The 20,797-nt window shown below is 50.3% G+C and overlaps 1 protein-coding gene and 1 long non-coding RNA gene across 5 annotated transcripts in view; both read left to right on the top strand.

Annotated features, from left to right (window-relative positions):
* Positions 1 to 1,094: 1,094 nt before the first annotated feature.
* On the top strand, positions 1,095 to 6,298 carry LOC140261217 (uncharacterized). Its single transcript, XR_011905677.1, has 5 exons — positions 1,095 to 1,223; positions 1,325 to 1,476; positions 3,954 to 4,005; positions 5,229 to 5,285; positions 5,742 to 6,298. It is a non-coding gene; the product is annotated as an uncharacterized lncRNA (long non-coding RNA).
* A 3,616-nt stretch (positions 6,299 to 9,914) lies between these two features.
* SPEN (spen family transcriptional repressor) overlaps positions 9,915 to 20,797 on the top strand; it is a 52,701-nt gene continuing 41,818 nt past the window's right edge. For 3 of the 4 annotated variants that reach the window (XM_072353982.1, XM_072353981.1, XM_072353980.1), the window contains exon 1: positions 10,185 to 10,353. In XM_072353982.1, the coding sequence (XP_072210083.1) occupies positions 10,271 to 10,353 (83 nt within the window). In that variant the 5' untranslated portion in view covers positions 10,185 to 10,270. Of the gene's footprint in view, positions 10,354 to 20,797 lie in introns of all 4 variants that reach the window. The other variant, XM_072353983.1, reaches the window with a different exon arrangement.

The following is a 20,797-nucleotide window of genomic DNA, read 5'->3' as shown; positions in this document are numbered from 1 at the left end:
CTCATTTGTTTTTTGCACTTCCCCGTGCTCAACGCAACCTAAAAGCCAGAAGCTCTCACGAAACGCGCTTTGGTTAAGGGAGAGGGTTGGAAAGCAGCTGGAATTGTTCTGGGTTAAAAATAAGCCCTGAAATTCTCCAGCTTCGTGATTTGGAGCATAGCCAGGATGAAAAAAAAGAAAGAAAAAAAACAACAGCGAAAAAGCCACAAAGAAAATAACACTGTGCTATTGTCCTTCTATCCAGAGGGCTGCTCACAGAGGATCCTGCAGCAGGACCTGCCTGGATCGTCCCCTCCATACGCAGCACCGAGGGGTTATTTTTAACGCAGTGTTTTCCATATGCCAGGAAAAAAAAAAGCATCCCCTTATGCAAGCGTTGTTACCAGGCTGCAAATTATATGCTGGGTTATTAAATAAATAAGGCAAAAAATAAAGGAATTTTTAAAAAAAATCACCCAACCCATCCTATTTCTGAGGACACAAGGGAGCTCTGACAGCATCCATCCTGTCATCGATGTGCATTACAGCATCCTGCAGCCCTGCTTTTCCAGATGGAATTAAGGATTTTTACCCAGCTCTGACTTGGAGCAGTTTATTTTCTTCTTTATTTCGCTGGGGGTGTTGATTGGAACCCATAGGTGCGTGCTTTATTTAATAATAATAATATAGAAAAAGGGAGGAGGTGTCTGTCTGTCAGGGAGGCTCACGGACATCAGCAAAGGGTGAGGGGAATATCTTCTGAAATTAAACATATCCCTTAACTCTGTATAAGGTCAAAGTTTCCCTCACAGACTTCATCTCCTTAATGCCAGTGGCTGCACACTTAGGGCACCGAAGAGACCTGATCCCTTTTCCCGAGCCTGTTTTAAGAACACCACGTAACCTCCTCATTTTGTGGAGGAGTAAAATAAGTAAATAAGTGAATAAATAAATAAAACGGGGGGGGGAAAACGAGCAGACGGAGGATATTTTCCTCACAGAAAAGGGCGCGGGATGCAGGCGGCCGCACTGCACAGCGCCGCCCGCGGTACTGCAGGGCCCCGCCCGCTGCTCGCTTCACAAAATGGCGGCCGGCGGAGCCGCGCCGAGCGGTGCTGAGGCGACAAAATGGCGGCGGACGGACAGCGCGGGAAGGGCCCGGGGCGCCTTCAGGGCCCCTCGTTCCTCTCCCGTCCCCGTCCTGTTTTGAGGTGTTTTTCCCCTCATAGCGTGAAGATTTTGAGGTCAGTGCTGCTCTTTCCGCCCCCTCCACACGCGCGATCGCAGGTGGGTATTTCGATAGCTTGATGCCTAATTTCTCCCCCTCCGCCTTTCTCCCCCGCAGGGATTGCAGCCATCGCTGTCCTCACCGCGTGGAAAATGCCCAATTAAAAAACAAATAAACAAACAACAAAACAACACCAAAAAAAAAAAACCATCAGCCCCGAACAGCCGAGAACTGAAAGAAGGAACTGCCTCCTCACGGCCGCCATTCTGGTAATTAAAAACATACATGTGGTGTGATCAGATGTGGTAATAATGTTAAAAAAAAAAAAAGAAAAAAAGAAAAAGAAAAAAACCCGCTAAATTCTGTCACATCCCAGTGCTCAGTAGAGGCTGCAGCTGCGATACCACACATATTCCTTTCCTTTTTTAATTGTTTGTAATGCTTTCTTACCTTTACCCACACCACAGTGTTGTAGCATTGCCCCTCCTTTGTTAAAAGCCTCATACCTAAAATACCTTTCTTTTTAATTTATTTTCTTTTAAAACAGAGGTTTAGGGCCGTGCAGGTGCTCTTTATTCCCACATGTCTCCATATATCTCCTTATCCCAGCGATGGGCACAAAGCCACACACCTACAGTGCTACAATCCAATTACACACAATTACTCTCACTTTGGCCCGTACGTATCTTGGATTTTATATATTTATTACCTTTGTTTTCTTCCATTGGCTTTTTACTGTCCTAAGAGGAAAAAAAGAAAAGAAAAATTACACGCATACACCCAAAAGAAAAAAAAAAAAAAGTTAAAAAATAAAAGGAAAAAAACAAGCAAAAAAACAACCCATTTGATCGGTCCGTGGTGGAGGTTGGTGCCTGAATGCTTTATTTGTTCCACAGAGGTGTAGATTCCCCTTGGGACATTAGGGAAGGCTTTCTTAATTAAAGGATAAAAATAAAAATAAAAATGCAGTGGAAACAGAACAAAAAGGAAAAAAAAAAAAGGAAAATAATATTATTTTAAAAATATATATATTAAAAAACAAAAAGAAAAGGAGCTGACGCTGCCAATGCAATCGAGCAGGCACTGAATTCATTGCACCGAAATGAGGACGGCTGAGCTGAACTGAGTGGCAGGGCTTAGTGCAGCTCCGGGAGGAGGGCTCAGCTCCTCGCTCCCACTATCCAGCGCTGCACACACACCACCATTTGTCTGCTTTTGTGCTTCATTTCCAGCCCTGCGGGCTGCCCTACGTGATGCACGGAGCGGCGTTGCGTGCCCCGGTGCTGTGCATTCCTCTCCCTTTTATTGCCTGCTCTATGGCTCGCTCGCTTTTTTTTCTCCCCCCTCTGCGGGCAGCAGGGTTGCTCTGCTTTCCTCTCCTCAGCTCGGCTTGCTGATTCCAGAAGTTTCTACAGCAGAGGAAATGCACGGGGGAGGGGAGCACCCACTGCGGAGCTTTGCCGCAGCCGGGCAGGCGTGGAGGAGGAGGAGGATGCGGAGGATGCACCACCTCCCTCTCCCTCTTTCCCCCCTCCCTCCTCGGTTCAGGACGCTTTCCAAGCCTCTCCCCCTCGCTCCATTTCCCCATCCTTGCAGAGGGTGCTGGGAGGTGTTTGCAAGTTGGTTTTTTTTTTTTCCCCTTTCACCCCCCAACACACACACGCTCAGTTTCCTCCCCCTTTGCTAAATAAATTAAAAGCAGAGATGTCTCCTGATGGAGATGGATGAGGCTGGGCTCACTTGCATGCACGGTGCCACAGCTCCGATCTGCTGCTTAGGGCAGAAGTGACCTTTCCCAGGCAGTGGGAGGGAGCTTCCCCCCACCCCGCTATGCAGCTGCTTGGAATTCATCTTACATAGCAGCCTTATTTTTTTTATCCCCCCTCCAAAGATCAACGTGCTGCTTCAGTGACTGCTTTAATATTGTTTTATTTTATTATTATTATTTTCAGCTTCCTTGTGTGTGTGTCTGTGTGTGTGCTTTGAACTGCATCTTAAAATTGCCCAGCTGGAGACAAGTCTTGATTAGAGCTGGAACAATAGCTCCATTTTATTAATAATGGGAAGGATTTACGATCCTACAGCACCTTCCTTGGAAGGCTTTCAAAACCATTTGCAAACTCTCACTAATGTAAGCGTTCACAGCCCTGCCTGTGAGGTGGGTGAGTATATCCACGGTGCCACCAAAAATCAGGGAGAGCTGGAGTCGGTGTGTGCTAAAATAACAGCAGATCCGGTGGGTTTCAGGGCTGCAAAGCTGGGAGGAGGGAGGCTGGTAAAAGCTGTAACCTCAATCTGTTTGGTGTTGTCTGTAGATGCAGATATCTGTCTTTGTCCTGGGAACCAGGCTGCTGTTTCTCAGCCTGCTCCATGCTCCTCCTTGCTTTTTGCAGAGCGAGGGTTCGGACTTGCCTGCTTGTCAGTAAACATCTGCTTATAGATTTTATTTTTTAATTCATTGCTTTTTTGTAGTCCCCAGGTGACCTCCTTTAGTGCTGGCTCCGCTGCGGTCTGACCACAGCTTTGCATTAAAGCAGGCTGCGAGCACTAATGTGTCTCCATGCAAGTCCACGTGACCTTGCTCAGGGGACAGGGCCCACTGAGCTAATGCAGATGCTCCACTTCAATTACACAACCCTGCATCCCCTCCCTGACCCAAGTAGTGCGGGGGGATGTTGCAATGCGATGGGTGAAAGCCGTCTTCTGCCCTAAATTTTCTCTCTCTTTTTTTTTTTTCCCCTCCCAGGGAAATGCAGGATTGTTTGTGTGACTCCCACTCTACAGCAGATAGTTTCTCTGTGAGTACTGTAAACATGCAGCACGCTGGGCAGTGGGGTCTGGCCTTGCAGAGGAGGGTAAGGCACAGTGCTCTGGTTCTGTGTGTGCCCTACACCACCGCAGAAAGCCACAATGTTTCTGTGGTTACTTCTGGAGGGCATGAGCGGGTCCCAGGGCTTCCCCTTCCCACCCTGTACTGTTTCACAAAAGGAAATGCTGCTGCTGGAAGAAGCTCTACATTGTGGCCATATTAAGAAAGAAAGGCTGTGGATTAGTCTTCTTTATCGTTAAAGGAGGCTGCGTTTGCTCATGTGTGTGTTTGATGTTAACCATTAGTTTACTTGGGAGGGCTGGTAATGTGCTCGGGTCGCCACTTCTGGAGCAGTGCCACCAGGCTGCATCACGCTGCTGCTGGCAAGTGGAAAAGCTGATGGTCTGGCTGTTGGTCCCCTTCCATCCCTTTTCCCTTTTCAGTATCTCTGCACTGGCAGGTGTGAAAAGGAGGAGATTGAAACAACAGTGAGAAGGACAGGCGAGGTTCCAATGCAAGAGGAGAAAACCTGTGCTCTTTTATCCTTGCTCACGGTAGCTTTTTATTCTAACACAACTGAACGCATCTTGTGGGAAGACATAGTTTGACCCTTTAGGATGATAAAAACAGTGCTGGTTTTTAATCGTTTATTTTTATCCCTTCCCTGTGGTTGTGTAGAGGAGTGAGCTGTGCAATGAAAACGAAATAGCAAAGGACAGCTCCCTCCCCCTTTCCCATTTCAAAACACCTTCCAGAGTTGTGTGTTCTTGAAGTGCTGCATAGGCAGAAAGCATACAATGTGCTCGTCAGCATTGTGCTGATGTGTGGCACGTTAAAAAACAACAAAAAATACACACAAAAGGGGTGGGGAGAGCGTGTGCCTCCAGGGAGTAAAACTGTGGGGCCCCTTTCCCTACCAGCAAACAGACCTACACGCAATAGTTTATTACTTCTCATTTTGCTCAGGCAAATGTAACACACAGACGTCAGTGGGAGCGTTGCAATGTGTTTAATGGTGTTGCTGAAGATCAGGGTCCCCTTGAACTATTTTTCCTGTGAGCTTGCTCCCATGAGATGCTGCAGCTTTATTACTCAATTCCTCAAAGTTGTACTTACTTGCCAGAAGGAAGGAGAATGCTTCCTTTCTGGGTGTAATTTCTTTTGTTGTGCGGCAGAAGGTAATCAAAAGCAGCTGGTTCTGATCTCTCCTAGGTCACCGTGACTTCAGCATGCACAGTCCAACCAGTCACTTGTGAGCAAGGAGAGCAGGTACTGACACCTCCTGATTAGCCTTTGTCAATGAGAATATTGGCTTTGGTGTTGTGTGAGTGCCTCTGGCTGACCAGTGGAGGGGCCCTACCCTGCTAAGATGGAGCAACTTTCTGAGCAGTGATTTCATTGCCTGGTTGCTGCAGTGATTTGGAGCACAGCTGTGACTTTATGCCTTTCTGGCAGAAATTTAGCTGAGGGTAAGTGTGAGATATCCAGGCCAGATTTCGTAACGTGATGGAGAGCTGGGAGAAGCTTTTGCATGTTGTTTATGAAAACTACCCATTGCTTGTGTTCCTCAAAAGGCTCATCTGTGTTTAAATTAAACAAGCCTGGATAGGACATTCATTTTATTCTCTTGTTAGGGATGTATTTGGAGATATGCCTGGTGCTGATCGGAGGCCTCCGCTGGCCTGCAGGTGCAGGGGACCAACAAACTGTTTGCGATGCTTTCAGGTTTTTCAGGCCGCTGCACCCTGTGGGAACTGTACAACTTTTCTTTGGCAGTTTGGGATAACTGAGGGTTTCCTTGGACTTCTACCGCCACATGCTTGGGATTGAAGAGGTACCAGAATGACATCTGTGAGGTTTCCAAGCTAAACAAAGCCTGAATTTCTGGTGCAAAAAGCAAGTGAGTGATAGAAACCTCTGCTCTTCTTCCCTATGGGTAAAACTGCAGCCTTTTAAGCTTTCCTGTTCTGCCAAAGAGGTGCATAAGCATGCACTGTGAGTTCTGCAGTGTTATCGGTGATGTAAAATGAAAGCCAAAGCTAGCCAAGAAGCTGTTCTCCTTTCAAACACAATAGGTCTCAATGCACAAGTACTTTTCTTCTTTGCCTTTCCCTGAAGTGAAAGAGCAACAAAGGCGCAAGTGTGCACTCAGTCTGCTTCATTTAGAACACAGTGATGCGACTTCAGTGCCAACACGGTGAATCAAAGGCATTGAAGATAGCTGGCTTGCTATTTATTTTGCTCTGGGCGTGCCAATCAGATGTAATTGGGAATGTGAAGAAGAGCAGTCTTCAGCTCATGGGGTTGCACTGTTTTAAACCCTTGTCCTGCAACATCTCCAGTCGGATTTCTGTCGTTCCTGCTGGGCGTTGCCTGTGAGGCTTTTCATGGGGAGGTAAAGCACTGCAACTGTGTGTTAAACATGGCAACATACAGGATACAGTGATCTCTCCAGCCCTCGGAGGTTCCTATCCTTTGCAGTGTTCAACCCAGGTGGGCTGGGTGGCTTTTATTTATTTTTTCCTCCTTTCATCTTATTCCCCTGCAATGTTTTGTTTTGCAGCCTGGAAGGCTGAAGGCTCTGCCTGAAGGATGAAATGCTTCATGTTTGGAAAGAAACTGGCAGGTACAGCACTTTAGGATGTGGTTGCAGAGGTGTTTGGGGGCAAAAGGAACCAGGGCAGAAGCTGACCCTGTCATGTCTCTATTATTTTCCTAACAGTAGGTGATAAACTAGGTATTAATTCCAAAAAACTCTACTATGCAGTAAGCAAGAACGAGCTCTTTTGCAATCCTCTGATTGCACACAGGGTTTTGCTTGCATGGCTTAGCAATTGCTCCGTGCTCTGCTGTTGAAGAAACATCTATTTTTGGGTAGCAACGTCTTTTGAAAACGGAAGTGTGCTTTTCTATACATGTACACAAATGGGTTCAGTGTAAACCGAATTCCAGGAGCTCCTGAGCTGTGTTTGCTGTGCTGCAGGAGGTAGCTGATGCTCAGCCATTGGCCACAGTAGCATTATTTTGCAGCAGCTTTCAGCAGCCCCTGCATTGCATGGATGAGAACAGCGTGGAGTCTGGCTGGGAGCAGTGCACGCAAAGAAGTCAGAGAATCCTGGTACAGCTGATTCAATGACTCAAAGGGATGTTCTGGATGGAGTTAACACATCGTGAAGACTTGGAGCACTACCCTGTAAGAGGCAAGGACTGAAATCAATAGCTTTATTCATTCAGATCCTATACTTTGTGTTGTTGCTTAGGATTCAGAATCAGGCTTCACGTTCAAAGCGTTATCAGCACGTTAGGCAGTATCCTCTGTCTTGGCAACACATGAGCCCAAATATCAAAAAGCACCAATCCCTTTTTGGAGGACAATTATCCATTGCATAAAATGTAATGGGTAAGCAATAAAATTAGCGCAGCAATTCAGGCTGGCTTAAAAAATGAGATAAAAGCTTGGCTGGCAATTTGATATTCAGCTGCCATACTGTTGTGTTAATAAATATAGTCAATGAGCAGGAAAGGCATGGCAATAAAATGCCTCATGGCAAGATGTTGGTGGAGCTGACTGACTTGAACAAAGCAGAGCCCTGAGTGTCTGAGAGCTCTTGTCTGAGCCAACACACCATTTCTCTGCACAAAGCAAAGCAAGCTGGATGCTGACCGGACACTGAGGGTAATCGCTGCGTGCTGTGCATACGAGGGCTGTAATCCATGCAGGTCTGGTCATTGCGGTGTCCCCAGCTGTGGGGAGCAGTGTGATGCCTCCCAGCCCACTCTCCAGCTGCAATGCTGTGAGCTCACAAAGCAGAGCCAGGGCTGATTGCAGGGAGTTCTGGTTTTAGCAAACACAGCTCTTGTTGCTGTCCTTGTTCCGTATCTTATCTTTTATTTTTATTACTATATATATATATATTTTACCACCACTTGGGGTAACATACAGGGTTAGAAATGTTACCAACATTAAGTTACGTGTTAAAAATGTACGAGCAGTGCTTGGGCTTGCTCTGTAAAGTGCCTTTCTGTTTATCCGCGTTTGCTCCTAGATGGGAGGCTGCCTCTGGCTGTTCCCTTTGCTTTTGGTATGAACCCCAAGGATGTTTTCTGATCTTCCTGCCCTTTTTTTTTCCCCTCCAAACTGGAGAGCTGCTAACTTTATTAGCTCCTTATATGGCAGCACTGTTTTTCTCACGCCTTTAATGGCTCTCTTTTGATCTGTCCTGCTCCTGCTTTGCTTTTCTTGATGTGAACACGGTGTGCAAGCTGAGATGGGTTTATAACCTGCTCCCTCATTAATATCTGGCCTGGCATGTTAATCCTCTCCAAGTGGTGATAAGAAACATGCAGATGTTTTAACAGTGTTTGGCCGCAGTGCCTGCAGATAGCTGGGTTCTCACTGTACTCACTGTGTGGGTGAGCAATTAAACAGTGCCCTGTGGAGCCCTGGGCTCTGCCCTAGCGTGTGCTGGTGGATGAGAGACGCTGGGTGATGGAGAGCAGCTGGATGGAGTCTCCTGTTCTTGGCTGTTTGAGTAGGAGAGGTGCAGGATCAAGTGTTGACCTTTGCTTGCTCCCAAGCTTGCTGTCAGCAGGACAGGCCAACAGGCTGCACACAGGTCCTCATGCAGTGACCAGGACGACAGCAGTTGCTGCCACCTCCTGTGCTGATGTCCCTTTGGCCTTCTGAGATGCAGGTCACGCTCTCTCCAATCTGTGTTCTTTAAAATCTTCAGATGAGCGAGAGGGATCTGGTTACAGCAGCACTGCCCAAGCGTGGCTGTGCGTTGCAACTGAGAACAGCTTCCCCTCAAAGCACACTTAGAAGCACTGGAATGATCCATTGGAATGCACTGTGGGCCAGGCTTTTTGCACTCCTCTTTCAGCTGCCTTTCATGTAAGCGGAGCATTTTAAGTACTAATTTCAACGTTTCTTCTGTCCGCAGGCTTTGTTTGGGACAGCTCCTTGTCTGTGGATGTCCCTCCAGCCCCGCAGTGTGACAGCAGTGACCCCGAGGTTACTTTGAAGGACCTGGGAGGCCGTGTGGCTTTTTCTTGTCCCTCAGAGATGCTTCCCTGGCAGGGAGGGAGGAAAATGCTTTTCCTTGCACGTGTGTGGCTTGGTCACACTCTTCACTCATAGGACTGGGCAGCAAGGTGAGGAGAGACAGCGAGATCTGGTCACAGCCTGTGGGGTTCATACAGCACTGAACTTTGGAGTCATCAGAGCTAAAGCAGCGCTATAGGCTAATAAAGGCGGTGTGACACAGTGTCTGCCCGCCCCGCTATGTTTCTTACTGTGATCGCAGTGAGGGCCGGCTCTGCCTCCTCCTGGGGTTGGATGCTGAACCTCGAGGCCTTTAGCCCCGCAGCCCATTGGTGCACGGCAGCCCTTTATTTCACAGCCCGTCCCGTTTATTTCCCCTCTCGTTCTGCATGGCAGCCCCCCGTTATCGCTAAATATGCTTTATTTAGTGAACGCTGTGCATCCATCGCCTTGCACTGCAGCCCCACTTTTTGGCATGCATCCCTTCGTTTTCCACAACCCACCTCTACGCATTTATTACTTTCCGTCGTAGCTCCCGTTTCAGGCTCGCACCTCGTGTTTTTTAGCCGTATTTCCTTTACCTACGCCCGTCCCATCCCAGCCCTGTGGTACTCCGGCCATACAATCCGTCACGTCGCCCTCTCCGCTCTCGCAGCGCTCTCTCCCCGCGCATGCGCACTCCGCCTCCCTCCCGCGGGGCGTTGCGCGCTCGAGCCCCTCCCTCCTCCCCGGGGCCGCGCGCCTGAGCGCGCACTGCGCCTGCGCGGGGGCCCCCGTGTGGCGCCGCGAGTGGAGGGGGGGGGGCGAGCGGGCCCGAGGCGGCGGAGCAGCGAAGGGCGCGGAGGAGGAGGAGGAGGAGGAGAGGGGGGGCGCCGCGCTGCCGCTGACGGAGGAGGAGGAGGCAGCGAGCGAGCCACGGCCGAGGCGGGGGGAGGCACCGAGGAAGAAAAGCGGCCGAGGGGCAACCCGCCGCCCCGCAGCCGGCCCGCGAGCCTCGGGGCCCCCCCGCGGGGGATGGTGTGGTCCGCCGGGGCCGCCGCCGCGGGGGGAGGCAGCCGGCGGCGCTGAGGGCGGCGGGGCCCCGCGGCGGAAGAGGCGGCGGCGGAGGAGGAGGAGGAGGCGGCGGCGGCGGCGCAGCGCGGGGGGAGGCGGCGGCGGCGGCGGTGGAGGCCGGGAGCCGGGGCAGGGGGCTCGCCCCGCGGCGCGCAGCATGGTGCGGGAAACCAGGCACCTGTGGGTGGGCAACCTGCCGGAGAACGTGCGGGAGGAGAAGATCATCGAGCACTTCAAGCGGTGAGTGGGGCGGGGATGTGGGGCAGGAGGGGGCCGGGAGCCGCGGGGAGCCGCTCAGGGCGGCGCGGAAAGCTCCGCGGAAACGCTCGTTGGTCCGCAGGGATCCCCGCCGGAACGCGCCGCCCTCAGCGCCCGGCCGGAGCCGCGTCGCTCCCTCACGCCGTGCGCGGCCTCCGAGCCGCCCGCGCTGGGATAGCGGCCCCGCCGTGCGCGTCCCCGGCCGCTGGGGGCTGAGCGCGGAGCGCTGACAGCGTTCGGAGCTCCGCCGCTCCGCCGCCGCGTCCTTCGCCATGAGTCACCATGGGAAAAATAGATGCGAGCCGCGCTGACAGATGGCGGCCCGGGCCGCGCTGCGAGGGGATGCCCGCCGCTCGCTCCGCGGGGCCGCTGCCCGAGCACGGCCGCCTCCAGCCAGGCCCTAAAATGGCGGCGGGGCCCGGGCTGGGCCGTGCGGTGCGGCCGGGGCTCCCCGGGCTGGGCCGTGCGGTGCGGCCGGGGCTCCGAGCCGCGTGGTGCGGCGGAACGCGGTGCGGAACGGCTTCGGGCTCTGCGTGATTCCCGGCGCTGCGAGCTGAACGGAAGCGGGAATTTGACGTTCCCGAGTCTTATTTTGCGTCCAGCCCTCCGCTTTTGTAAGGTTAAAGCAGGAAAAAGTTGCTATGGCACTGTTGCTTGGAGATGGATGTGAAAAAATGGCAGGCTCGGAATCGTCAATTCCCTCCCCCCCCCTTTTTTTTTCTTTCTTTCTTTTTTTTTTTTTTTGGTTGTTTTTACCTCTGCGAGTTTCGATTGGTGGCTGCAGGAGGAGCTTTGCTGCCAGGCAGAGCCCTCCATTCCCATCATTGCTCCACGGCTTTCCAAAGATAAACGTTTCTCAGCGTTCGTGCGTTGGAGGGAGGCTGACGTTACCACGAGTAAACACGGGGCTAAAATACACTCCGTACGGCTGGGTCCGGGTGCTGGGAACGGCAGGTAGTGGGCGGCCGCAGGTACGGCCACACAAAGCAGCCGGGCTCTTTGTGTGCTGACGGCCGCGACGTGGAAGGAGGGAGCAGCAGAGGCTGTAGAGTTGGGGATGTGAGCCGTGCTGCGGACACGGCGCTGTTCCCACCCTTCCCCCTTGTCTGGCTGTGTTTGGGGTGCTGTGTTTGGGGAGCAGCGCTGCCCCCAGAGCTCCCTGCTGCCCGCGGGGCTCTTTGCCTTTCCACTCAGCTGCAGTTTCCATATCGCTGCGTGCTGCTGCACCGGCTGTGCTAGCAGCAAGTTTGAGAAACACAACCATTTTGTTTCAGGAGGAGCAAAAGCCGGGGGTGTCTCCTGAAACTTAAATCCATGTGCTCCGTGTCAGCGGGTGCTGTTTGGTTTCTTCTTCTTCCTGCTTTCATCCCGTTCCCTGGTTACTCTGGGAACCTTGCTTGGCTTTGCCATCTTTGGACTCGTTTTGTTCTTTTTGTCATTGTAAGAGAAGGAATTAAGGTGAAAAAGGTGTTTTGCGGGGATGAATACGTCTCTTTCTTTTTCTGGTCTTGATAGTCAAAGGGGTTAAGAAGAGGGATTTTGTATTGTAACAAACTGAAATCCAGGCTTTTGTTTTGTTCTCACGGGCAGTGCTCCCTTCTGAAAGACTTCATTCTAAGGCTCTGTATTTTCTTTCAATGAGTTCCTAAGGCTGTCCCTGAACACTAAAGCAATGGATGCCCAGAGCAGGGATCTGCTGTTGAGCCACAGCAAACCCCAACCCAGCGCTGGGCTGCAGGGAAGCAGTGGCAGCAATCACTTAGGGTTCCTCCAACTAACGGTGCCTTAACTAGCAGGAAAAGTCATTCACCATCACTGAAGCAGATGCTCTGCAGCCTGCAGAACAACACAGCTGAACATAGCACAGGTTGTCCCCAGCATCAGTTCTGTAGTGTCTTTCCCTGTGTTTTTTCCCGGTTAATCTGGTAGAACCTGGCTTTGTCCCTTTATTGCTGTTTTAAAGGGTGAGAGGAGTAAAAGCCTCTTAATTGCAAGCCATGTGACTTCGGTATGCCATGGTGCCTTCTGTGGGAGTATTAAGACATTCAGAGTGGGAACCAGGACTGCGAGACACCTTGGATTTCAGGAGCAGACAGAACTATTGTGATTACACTGCAAGTCAGATAAATAGCTGTTAGTGTTTGCTTCTGGTAAAGCAAAGGGCTTTGTCCGGCCCCAGACTGCCCTGGTCCGTGCTCTGAGGCATGCAGGCTGCCTTCTGCACAGTGGGTTGTGTTGTCAGTGCTGCTCTGAGGAGCAAAATCTGGCCATAATGGACAGTGTGTGTTTCTTTCAGTGGCTTCCGAGCAGCAGTCGGTCAGTTTACAAGTGGTGTTGTGGCTGGGAATGAGGACACGGCCTGGGAGCACCTCCTGCCCTGGGCAGTGCTGAGCAGGGTGATGCGGTGCTCACACTGTATAGGGCAGAGCTGTGGGATCCCGCTGCAGGACGTTCCCAAGCTGTTAGTGCTTATCATCTAGTGATGGTTGTTGGGCATCACCTGAGATGCAAACATGTGGGTAGTTATCCTACATCAGCTCTGCATGTAGAGATCCCTGTTCGGTTGTGACATTTAGCTGAGGTATGGATACAGAATGTCCCATTTCTGGCTGTTTTCTGTGTCGGCTTTAGGTGACAGGATTTCTTAGCACAGATGCTGGTCTGTTGGCTCAGAGCCTTTGGAAGGAAGGTGCTTTGCTGAGGGCCTGGAGTACCGGGCAGCACCGAGGCCTGGTTATGCAGTGTTTGACCAACCCTTTGAGTAAGAGATGTTGGTTTGGAGGAATGTCAGTGTGGTGCCTTGGTGCTGTGAGAGCCGGCGCTCCGCAGGCTGCCCCGTGCTCGGTTCTTTGCACACACTGCAGTGAGGTGGCAGCTTGGTGACGCCGTGCTGGCCGGGGAGATGCCTGTAATTACTGCAAAGACACTTAATGAAGAGCTGCTCAGAGTGCAGATTTGGACTAAGCTTCTGTTATGAGTTTCTGTACCCTGGGCCGTGCTTGAAAGATAAGAGCATGGGTCACTTGGTTACAAAGTTCTGCTGTCTGCTGAGCCTCTCCAGCGCTGTTTGTTCCCCGAGGTCCCTTTAGAGGTCCTGGCTGCTTTCATTTGTGATGTGAGGAAAGCAGCTTCTGTTATCGCTGAAATGCCACTCTGGAGTTTTTGCTGGCTTTTGGTGTTTCTTGTAATTGCTCTAAATTCCCTTGGTACGACGCTGCAGTAAATCCTAATGCCCTTTCAGACGGATTGCTGCTCGCCTGTCTCTGCCACCTATGAGCAAAATGAGACTGTTCTACGCATACAGGAGATGCTGCTGGAGCCTAATGGTTGTTGTGGCTGCATCTGGGTTGGTGGAGCATTGGGTTCTGTGTGGAACCCGTTGCTGTGAGAGCTGAGAGCAGACTGGTGGATGGAGAACTTAACATCCCTTGTGAGGCATATGTGGATATTAAACCCATTCATCAAGCTAAAATGGGACTAGAAAAGGCCCAGAGCTTTTTCTTGATAGTCTCGTTGACTGTTGTGTTTTTTTCCCCAGTGCTTTTCATAGGACAGCAAGTTGTGCCAAGTCCTCCGGCGGATGACCTTATGTAGTCTTAAGGTGTGTCCAAAATTAGGTCCTTGTGTTTGCTGAGGGCCCAGCAGCACCAGCTGGTGTTTCATGGGAAAGGAAGTCAATATCCATTGGAGCAGAGGGCAGGCTGCAGTTCTGGGGCACGTTGGTGAGCCAAGATATGAGCCTTGAGCTTTATTTTGCTGCTCTAGCATGCAGGAGCTGCAGGAGGAGATGCTTCACCTGATAGATACCACGTATCAGAAAGAGGTGTCTTTAAAAGTCATCCTCAGGGTGCTCAGTCCCCTGACCTGGACCGGAATGGGGAGCAGAATAAAGCCCCATGATCCAGGTCCACCTGGATGGTTACAGGTCCATTTAGGATCCACCCGAGGGAGCTGGAGGCGGTGGTAGCCAAGCTGCTTTCCACCATCTGTCATTGTTCCTGGTCAACTGGAGAGGCCCCAGAGTGCTGGAGGCTTGCCAGCATGACTCCCATCTACAAGAAGGGTCATAAAGAGGATTTGAGGAACTACAGGCCTGGCAGCCTGACCTTGGTACCAGGGGAGGTTATGGAGCAAATCATCTTGGGTGAGATCACGTGCATGTTGGAGACAGCCCTGGGGTTAGGCCCAGCCAGCATGAGTTCACAGGATGCTGGTCCTGCTTGACCAACCTGATATTCTTCTATGATCAATGACCCAACTGGTGCATGAGGGAAAGGCTGTCGATGTAGTCTACCTAGACATCAGAAAACCTTTTGGCACTGTCTCCCATGGCGATTTGATGAGAAACAAAACCAAGGGTTGTCCCTCTTGGCTGGTATTGTGGGAGGGCTGCTGCTGCTGAGGCTGTAAGTAGTTAAGTTGCTTCTGGGGTGGGTGAGTTCCGATTTTGGTGGCTACCAAAAATAAGCGCTTGCAAGATACGCTGTATGTGGTTTCTATTAAGCTGAGTGAATTTGCTGAGGTCTGTGAATGCCCTGAAACCAAAGACTGGAAAGGCAAACATTCTTAAACAGTGAACTAAGGAACAAACTAGAAAACACAGTTACTGTTCATAGTAAGATTTCGAGTCTAGTGGGAAGAATATGAACATGAAGATGGGAGCTGGCAGAGAACAACCACAGTGGTGGCTTACCTTCATGTGAGTCCTCAGTGTTAGAAAGGTGCAGTGGATGGGAATTGGACAAAAGCTGTTTTTGCAGGTTTCCACCTGATGTGCCAGGGTTGCTTTGTCTCTCTGGCTGCCCAGCACTCCTGCTGTGGATGAGTAACGTCAGCTCTGGGCTCCTTGAGCCTGAAAACCCATCTCCAGTGCTCAGCTGCAGTCATGTCTTAAGACTTGATGACGACTTCTATGGAACAAGTAAAACACAGCGAGTGCTTTGGCTTCTGCATTTCCATAGTTATTGTTTGACCCGCTGACACAGTGTAATCATCACATGCAATCTGTAGAATTCTGTAGTGTAAAGATAACATCCTTTAATAAAAGATTAAACGTAGTTGCATACTTTTCATAAACACACCACAATATATTGCAGGGATTGCTGCAGTCTGGTCTGTTAGCAGGGCAGATTGATGGCAGTGTCTGTGAATTCAGTTGAAACAACACACATCTCAGGGCAGGTTTTTGGATGAGCACCCTGCAGCCCCGCGTGGTGCTGGCTCTGCATTCGGTTTTGTATATTCATGCGTTGTCTGAGGTCCAAATATTCATGGTGACTTGGGTGATAATGCAGAACTGGGATGTGAAAGGAGCATAAATTTTCTGCTCAGACAAACTAATAATGAGAAGAGCAATAGCCTATCTCGGCGGCTGGTTTCTGTTTGAAAACCCAGGCATCTTTTAAGAACAAAAGGGAGCTTTTTCGCTTCCATTCTCTTCCTCTTTCTAATTAAGCTTAACAACTTAAAATTGAAAGCGCTTTTTTTTGCTATGCTTAGATCTGTAGCCTGCACGTCCGAATTGAATGAAAATGCGCTGGAAGTGTCTGATCTCACAAAGCTGAGCAGTGATAAACCCGAGACTCCCTGGAAGCAGCGCAGATGGATGGTCGCAGTGCTCAGCACCAGAGATGAGATGCCCTGCAGATAGATGATGTTGAACTGCTTACGTGTTCCTCTTGGATACCCTCCTGTCCACGTACAAAGGCTTAACGTGTCTTTTGTTGTTCTCTGATGCTGCAGGAAATCAGAGCTGGCTTCACACCACACTATTTGCGCAGATGCGATTGGGTATGTGATCAAAGCTGGTTTGGAGCTCACTCAATAGGGTGCTGCCAGACTGTAACTTCTTTTTAATAAGCAGTGAATCGGTTTTGCTCCAGGTAGAAACCAGAGCTGATGTTCTCAGTCCATGGGCTTTGTTAGGAATACCTTCTCCCCATCCTCAGCTTCCCTGTGTGCTGCGGGAACCCTTGGAAGGATGCACACTGCTTCTGCACAGTGCAGAGCCCTGAGCCAGGGTCCATCTGCTGCTGCTGTGGGCCTGAATGCCTCCTGTCCCCATTTGTGGTGCTGGCTGCCAAAAAGCACACAGAGCCTTATTTCAGCGTTCCCTTTTCAGTCTCTATGTGACAGCTGCAGGTGACCCATAACAGTCAGTAGGGCAAAATAAGAAAGATAAATGGCCAAGCTGTATGTTTAAAGTAGTCACTGCTGGAGGAAGAAGTCTTCCGGCTTCATCCATATCCTGGTTGTGAGAAGAATAAAGGCTCAGAATGAATAACTATCTCCCTTGTATACAGAACCTGAAGCAGGACTTGGTGGTTGCACATGTGAGATGCTGCTCTTAGAAAGCCAACTGAATGCACATCTAGATGGCTGCGATGCTCACACTGGCCTCGTTGTAATCAAAGACAAAATGAAGCTTTGGTCTTCTGTAAACCAACTTGCTGGGAGTGCCAGCAACACAGAACACAGACGCTTTGCTATAGTTAGAAAATAAGAATGGTTTCAGCTCATTCTGGATCACTTCTTCCTGGAAAATGTACGAAAGCTTGTGAGAAGGCAGGTTATGAAGTTTGTTTCTTTAGGGAGGTTCGAGCCAGCGATCACAGAGACTCGTTAAGCCTGAAGATGATACATATTTAAAGTACTTTACAGCATGGCAGGGAGACCGTAATGTTATGACTCTGCATTTTCCTCCATCTGCTGCTGAACGCATGCAAAGCAGGGCTTGGAGGAGCAGAGCTGAGGTGGGGATTTACCCTTTGATGTAAGGATGGAAAACGATTAATGGTGAGATTCCCCCACAGTTGCGATGCAAGTACATACTTAAAATCAGATCAAACAGATCCTAAAAGCATTCACTCAAAGCAAGGCTCGAGCAGTTCCCGTTCAGAAAGCATTTAATGCAGTATATCACCAGCAGTATTTTTGAAGAAAACCTGCAGATGATGCTTTAAGGTGGAAGGAAAATGTCCAGGGGATGGAAGTTGGTGGCTGTGTGTCTGTGTGGGTTGGAGGAGGAGGAATCACAGCGCATCTCACTTGATGCAGTGCACTTGAGCGTGTTTTTTCCCTTGCAGAGCTTCTACAAATTTCTGTAGCCTTCTCAGGCTTCTGAGGGTAGTTGATCTTGCTGTGCGTGCTTATCATCCCTCATCCACTTCTGAACACGTTAGCCAGCTGGAGCTGAACTGGATGGTGCAGGGGGTGCTCCCAGACTCAGCGACGTGCCGTCCCTGTGAGTGTAATGCAAAGGAGCAGTTGCAATAGAGGAAGAGGGGCCTGATTAGCGGCCCCATGGAGAGAAGGGCTGCAGCGTGAGCGCAACCCTTATTAGACATTAAAGAATCCACACGGGAGAGAGGTGTTCCTAACCGTGGGAAAAGCTGCAGTGGGAACTGGTGTTTATTGGACGCCGGGGAATTCGACCTCAAGACATGCATCCATAAGAAATGAGTCTTCATTATTTCTGCTCACAAAGCCACTTTCTTCTCCTTAATAATAAGAACACGGATAGACCAGTAAGCCCTGCTATGGGTACCTGCAGATGTGGCTGCTGGTGAAGGTTCCTTAATGACAGAGCTGCTGTCTGTTTTCTGGTGGATAAATGTCCAGATGCACTGACTGTTGGAATACGTAGTTGTACAAGTGGTAAATGTGAATGAATAGTTGGAAATAGTTTGTTTCTTCCCTCTCTGGTGGGATGCAATAATTTGATGATATATTAATACCTTGGCAGTATCTGAGTGGTGACTTTGCCATTAAGGTGTAAATAAAATGTCTTAAGGCACAAAAAGTGATTCATATTTAACACAAAGCGTACAGCTGAGCTGTAGGCAAGAGGCAAACCCTTATTTCAGCACAGAGCTGTCTTCCTGCCTATCTGATATTCCGAGCGTGTTGCTCTTAAATAACGCAGGTATCAGGAGTGAATGTGCCCGTGCTAGCTTTTTAATTTCCTACTTTGCCATCTCTTACAGAGGGATTATGGGTGCAGACAAAGCCTTTGCTGTTCTTGGTGCGTGGCACAAACACGTGCTGTGTCTCATTAACAACCCCCTGTTTGCAGTCAGGGCTGGGGGATCCCCATAGAGTGCTGCTGGGGGCAAAAGGGAGCTGGGAAATGCAGGAGGGGATGGGGTTCAGCCGGTCATTTTTGTGCTGGGGAGGAGGGGGGGGTTGGAATCGTGCTGAGGGTTCGGCCTGGAGGCTCAGATGATTTCTGCTCCAGATTTTTGAGGATTGTTTAAACGTTTTGGTTCCTCTGAGCAAACAGAATGCCCTGAATAATGTCTATTTCACCCCCCCCCCCAGAGGTTACGGAACTGATAAAGATCTCTAAGCAGGCTTTAAAGCATCTAAGATTGCAATCTAGAAAAGTGTGGGAGCTCGGTAATGAGGGCATTTCTGACTCACTGCTGTCACAAGCTCGGTTTGCCCTACGGTTTGAAAGCCAGCGCTCCTTGTGAGATGAGCTTTTATTTGCATGGCTTTGCGAAAGCAAAGGCTTTGAGAGCTCACATCACGTGGATTTACTGCTCTCTGACAAGCGCTCCTACCTGTGATCCTCCCAATTGTGATGACTTATCCTTGTAGGATTTTGTGCCGAGAAAGGTGGAATTGGAGAAGCATTGGATTTCTTTTATTTTTAGCCATCTTTAACGTGCTGTAGCAGCTGGAGATAAGGAGAGCCAACATCACCCACTGCAACTCCGGAGGCTGCTGGTAATGCTCCGTGCAGCACTTGCAGCCTCAATGCTGGTACCCTCGTTCCTGCTGGGTGTTGGGATGAGCTGTTTGGAGCCATCAGGTTCCTTTTAGGGCTGTCTGTGTAGCTACACGAGATCAGTTCGGACCTGGTCCTCTGCCCAAAGCATGACCTGAGCAGCATCCTAGGGATGACCAATGGTGGCATGCGTTGTGGGACTGAGAACCAGCAAAAAAACCAGAAGGGATCTCCATGGAAATGCTGGGTTCTACAAATGGGGGTAGCTTGTCTCCGAGCCCTCTGAAGCTGGTAGTGGAAGCCTGCTTTATGGCAGCACATCTGCTTCTCACATGCATGGGGCAGCTCTGCCGTGTGCAGCGGAATAGAGGAGTGGGATGCACACAGACATCTGGCTGAGCACTATTTCAGGTGATGTTATTTTGTTACGAAATAACAGCACGGCCAGAGGAGGGGGGCTGTTAGGGGAGCTCCTCACTGTGTGCTGTACTGAGAAACGTAATTGTATAATAGCTCAGAGCACAAAAACCCTCCCGTGCTTCCCAGCAACTAAAGATAGCTGGCTTCATTCAGTGTGAATCTGAGCGGATCCATCCTGCTCAGGTGTGCTGTTGTAGCTGTACGTCTATCAGGTGCTGCTCTTCATGAGCAGTGCAGAAACCAGCACTAAAAGCTCTGCGTTGGTTTTGATCTGGCAATGTCTGGCATGCAGTAGGACTTGTTGTGCAGCATTGTGCTACGCAGAAGGAAGGTGATGCTCTGTGGGTTGGATGCTGCTGACCCACAGCGTGGCTTGTGGGGGTTGTATGAGCTTGGGGGGGAGAGAGAAGGAAAGGGATAAAAAAGTGACCTGCTCCTCTGATTTCTTATGGGGTTTATCAGTTTGTAAAGATCCTAACTGGGTTATAAACTAATGCAGCTGAGCAGTTACATTTGCTTACTAAATATTTGCTGGTCAGCACTGTCCCTGTGTTGGAGGAGGGCAGAGGCTGTGTGTGGCTCTAGTGCCTAGGGAGGGACTGGGGCATGGAACAGGGAGGGCTGGAGCCCAGGGACATCCCAGCACTGAGAATAGGGGTACTTTGATCTGCAGAGAATAAACTGATAATGTTGAAATGACAAATTCATGTTCTTTGATGAGCTGGATTAGCGTGGCTTTGTTGAAGCGATGATTAGCCAGCAACTTTTGTTTTCTGAAAGGGCCTCCAGATCTGTTTATAGCGTGCTACAGCTGTGTGCTGGTGGAGGGGCTTGCTGACATAACAGCTCTGCGCCCCGGCTGGGATTCAGCTGAACTGTAAACCCCTCTGGAAACATGACTTCATTCAGTGCGGAGCTAATGATTAACTGCCTTGTGTTCCCTGGTGAGGAGGCACCGCGCCTGGCATTCCTCGGGCTCTGGATTTGTGGCTCAGCCTCTTTGTTTTCGGCCAGCTCTGCTGGCAGAAGGCAGGTGGGGTTCAGTGGGTGGGAGCTTCTCTCCCCGCTGCCCTTCACCCCCTCTCCCCAGCTCTCAGACCCACACCGAGGTTATGCTCGCCCTTTGCCTCCATCTTGGCTCCCCAGCGCCGCTCGCTGCAGCATCCGCCAGCCTCGCCATGCGGCACTGCGGCTCTCCTCTCCCCCGGGGATGGGATGTGGAGCATTGCAGGCACAGGGCACGGACCCTGCGGGGCTCCTTTGGCCTCTCTGCCT

Source organism: Excalfactoria chinensis, chromosome 20 (genome assembly GCF_039878825.1).
Source record: "Excalfactoria chinensis isolate bCotChi1 chromosome 20, bCotChi1.hap2, whole genome shotgun sequence".
Taxonomy (NCBI): domain Eukaryota; kingdom Metazoa; phylum Chordata; class Aves; order Galliformes; family Phasianidae; genus Excalfactoria; species Excalfactoria chinensis.
Note: the sequence above shows the minus strand (reverse complement) of the source record. Positions and strands in the feature narration are given on the sequence as shown.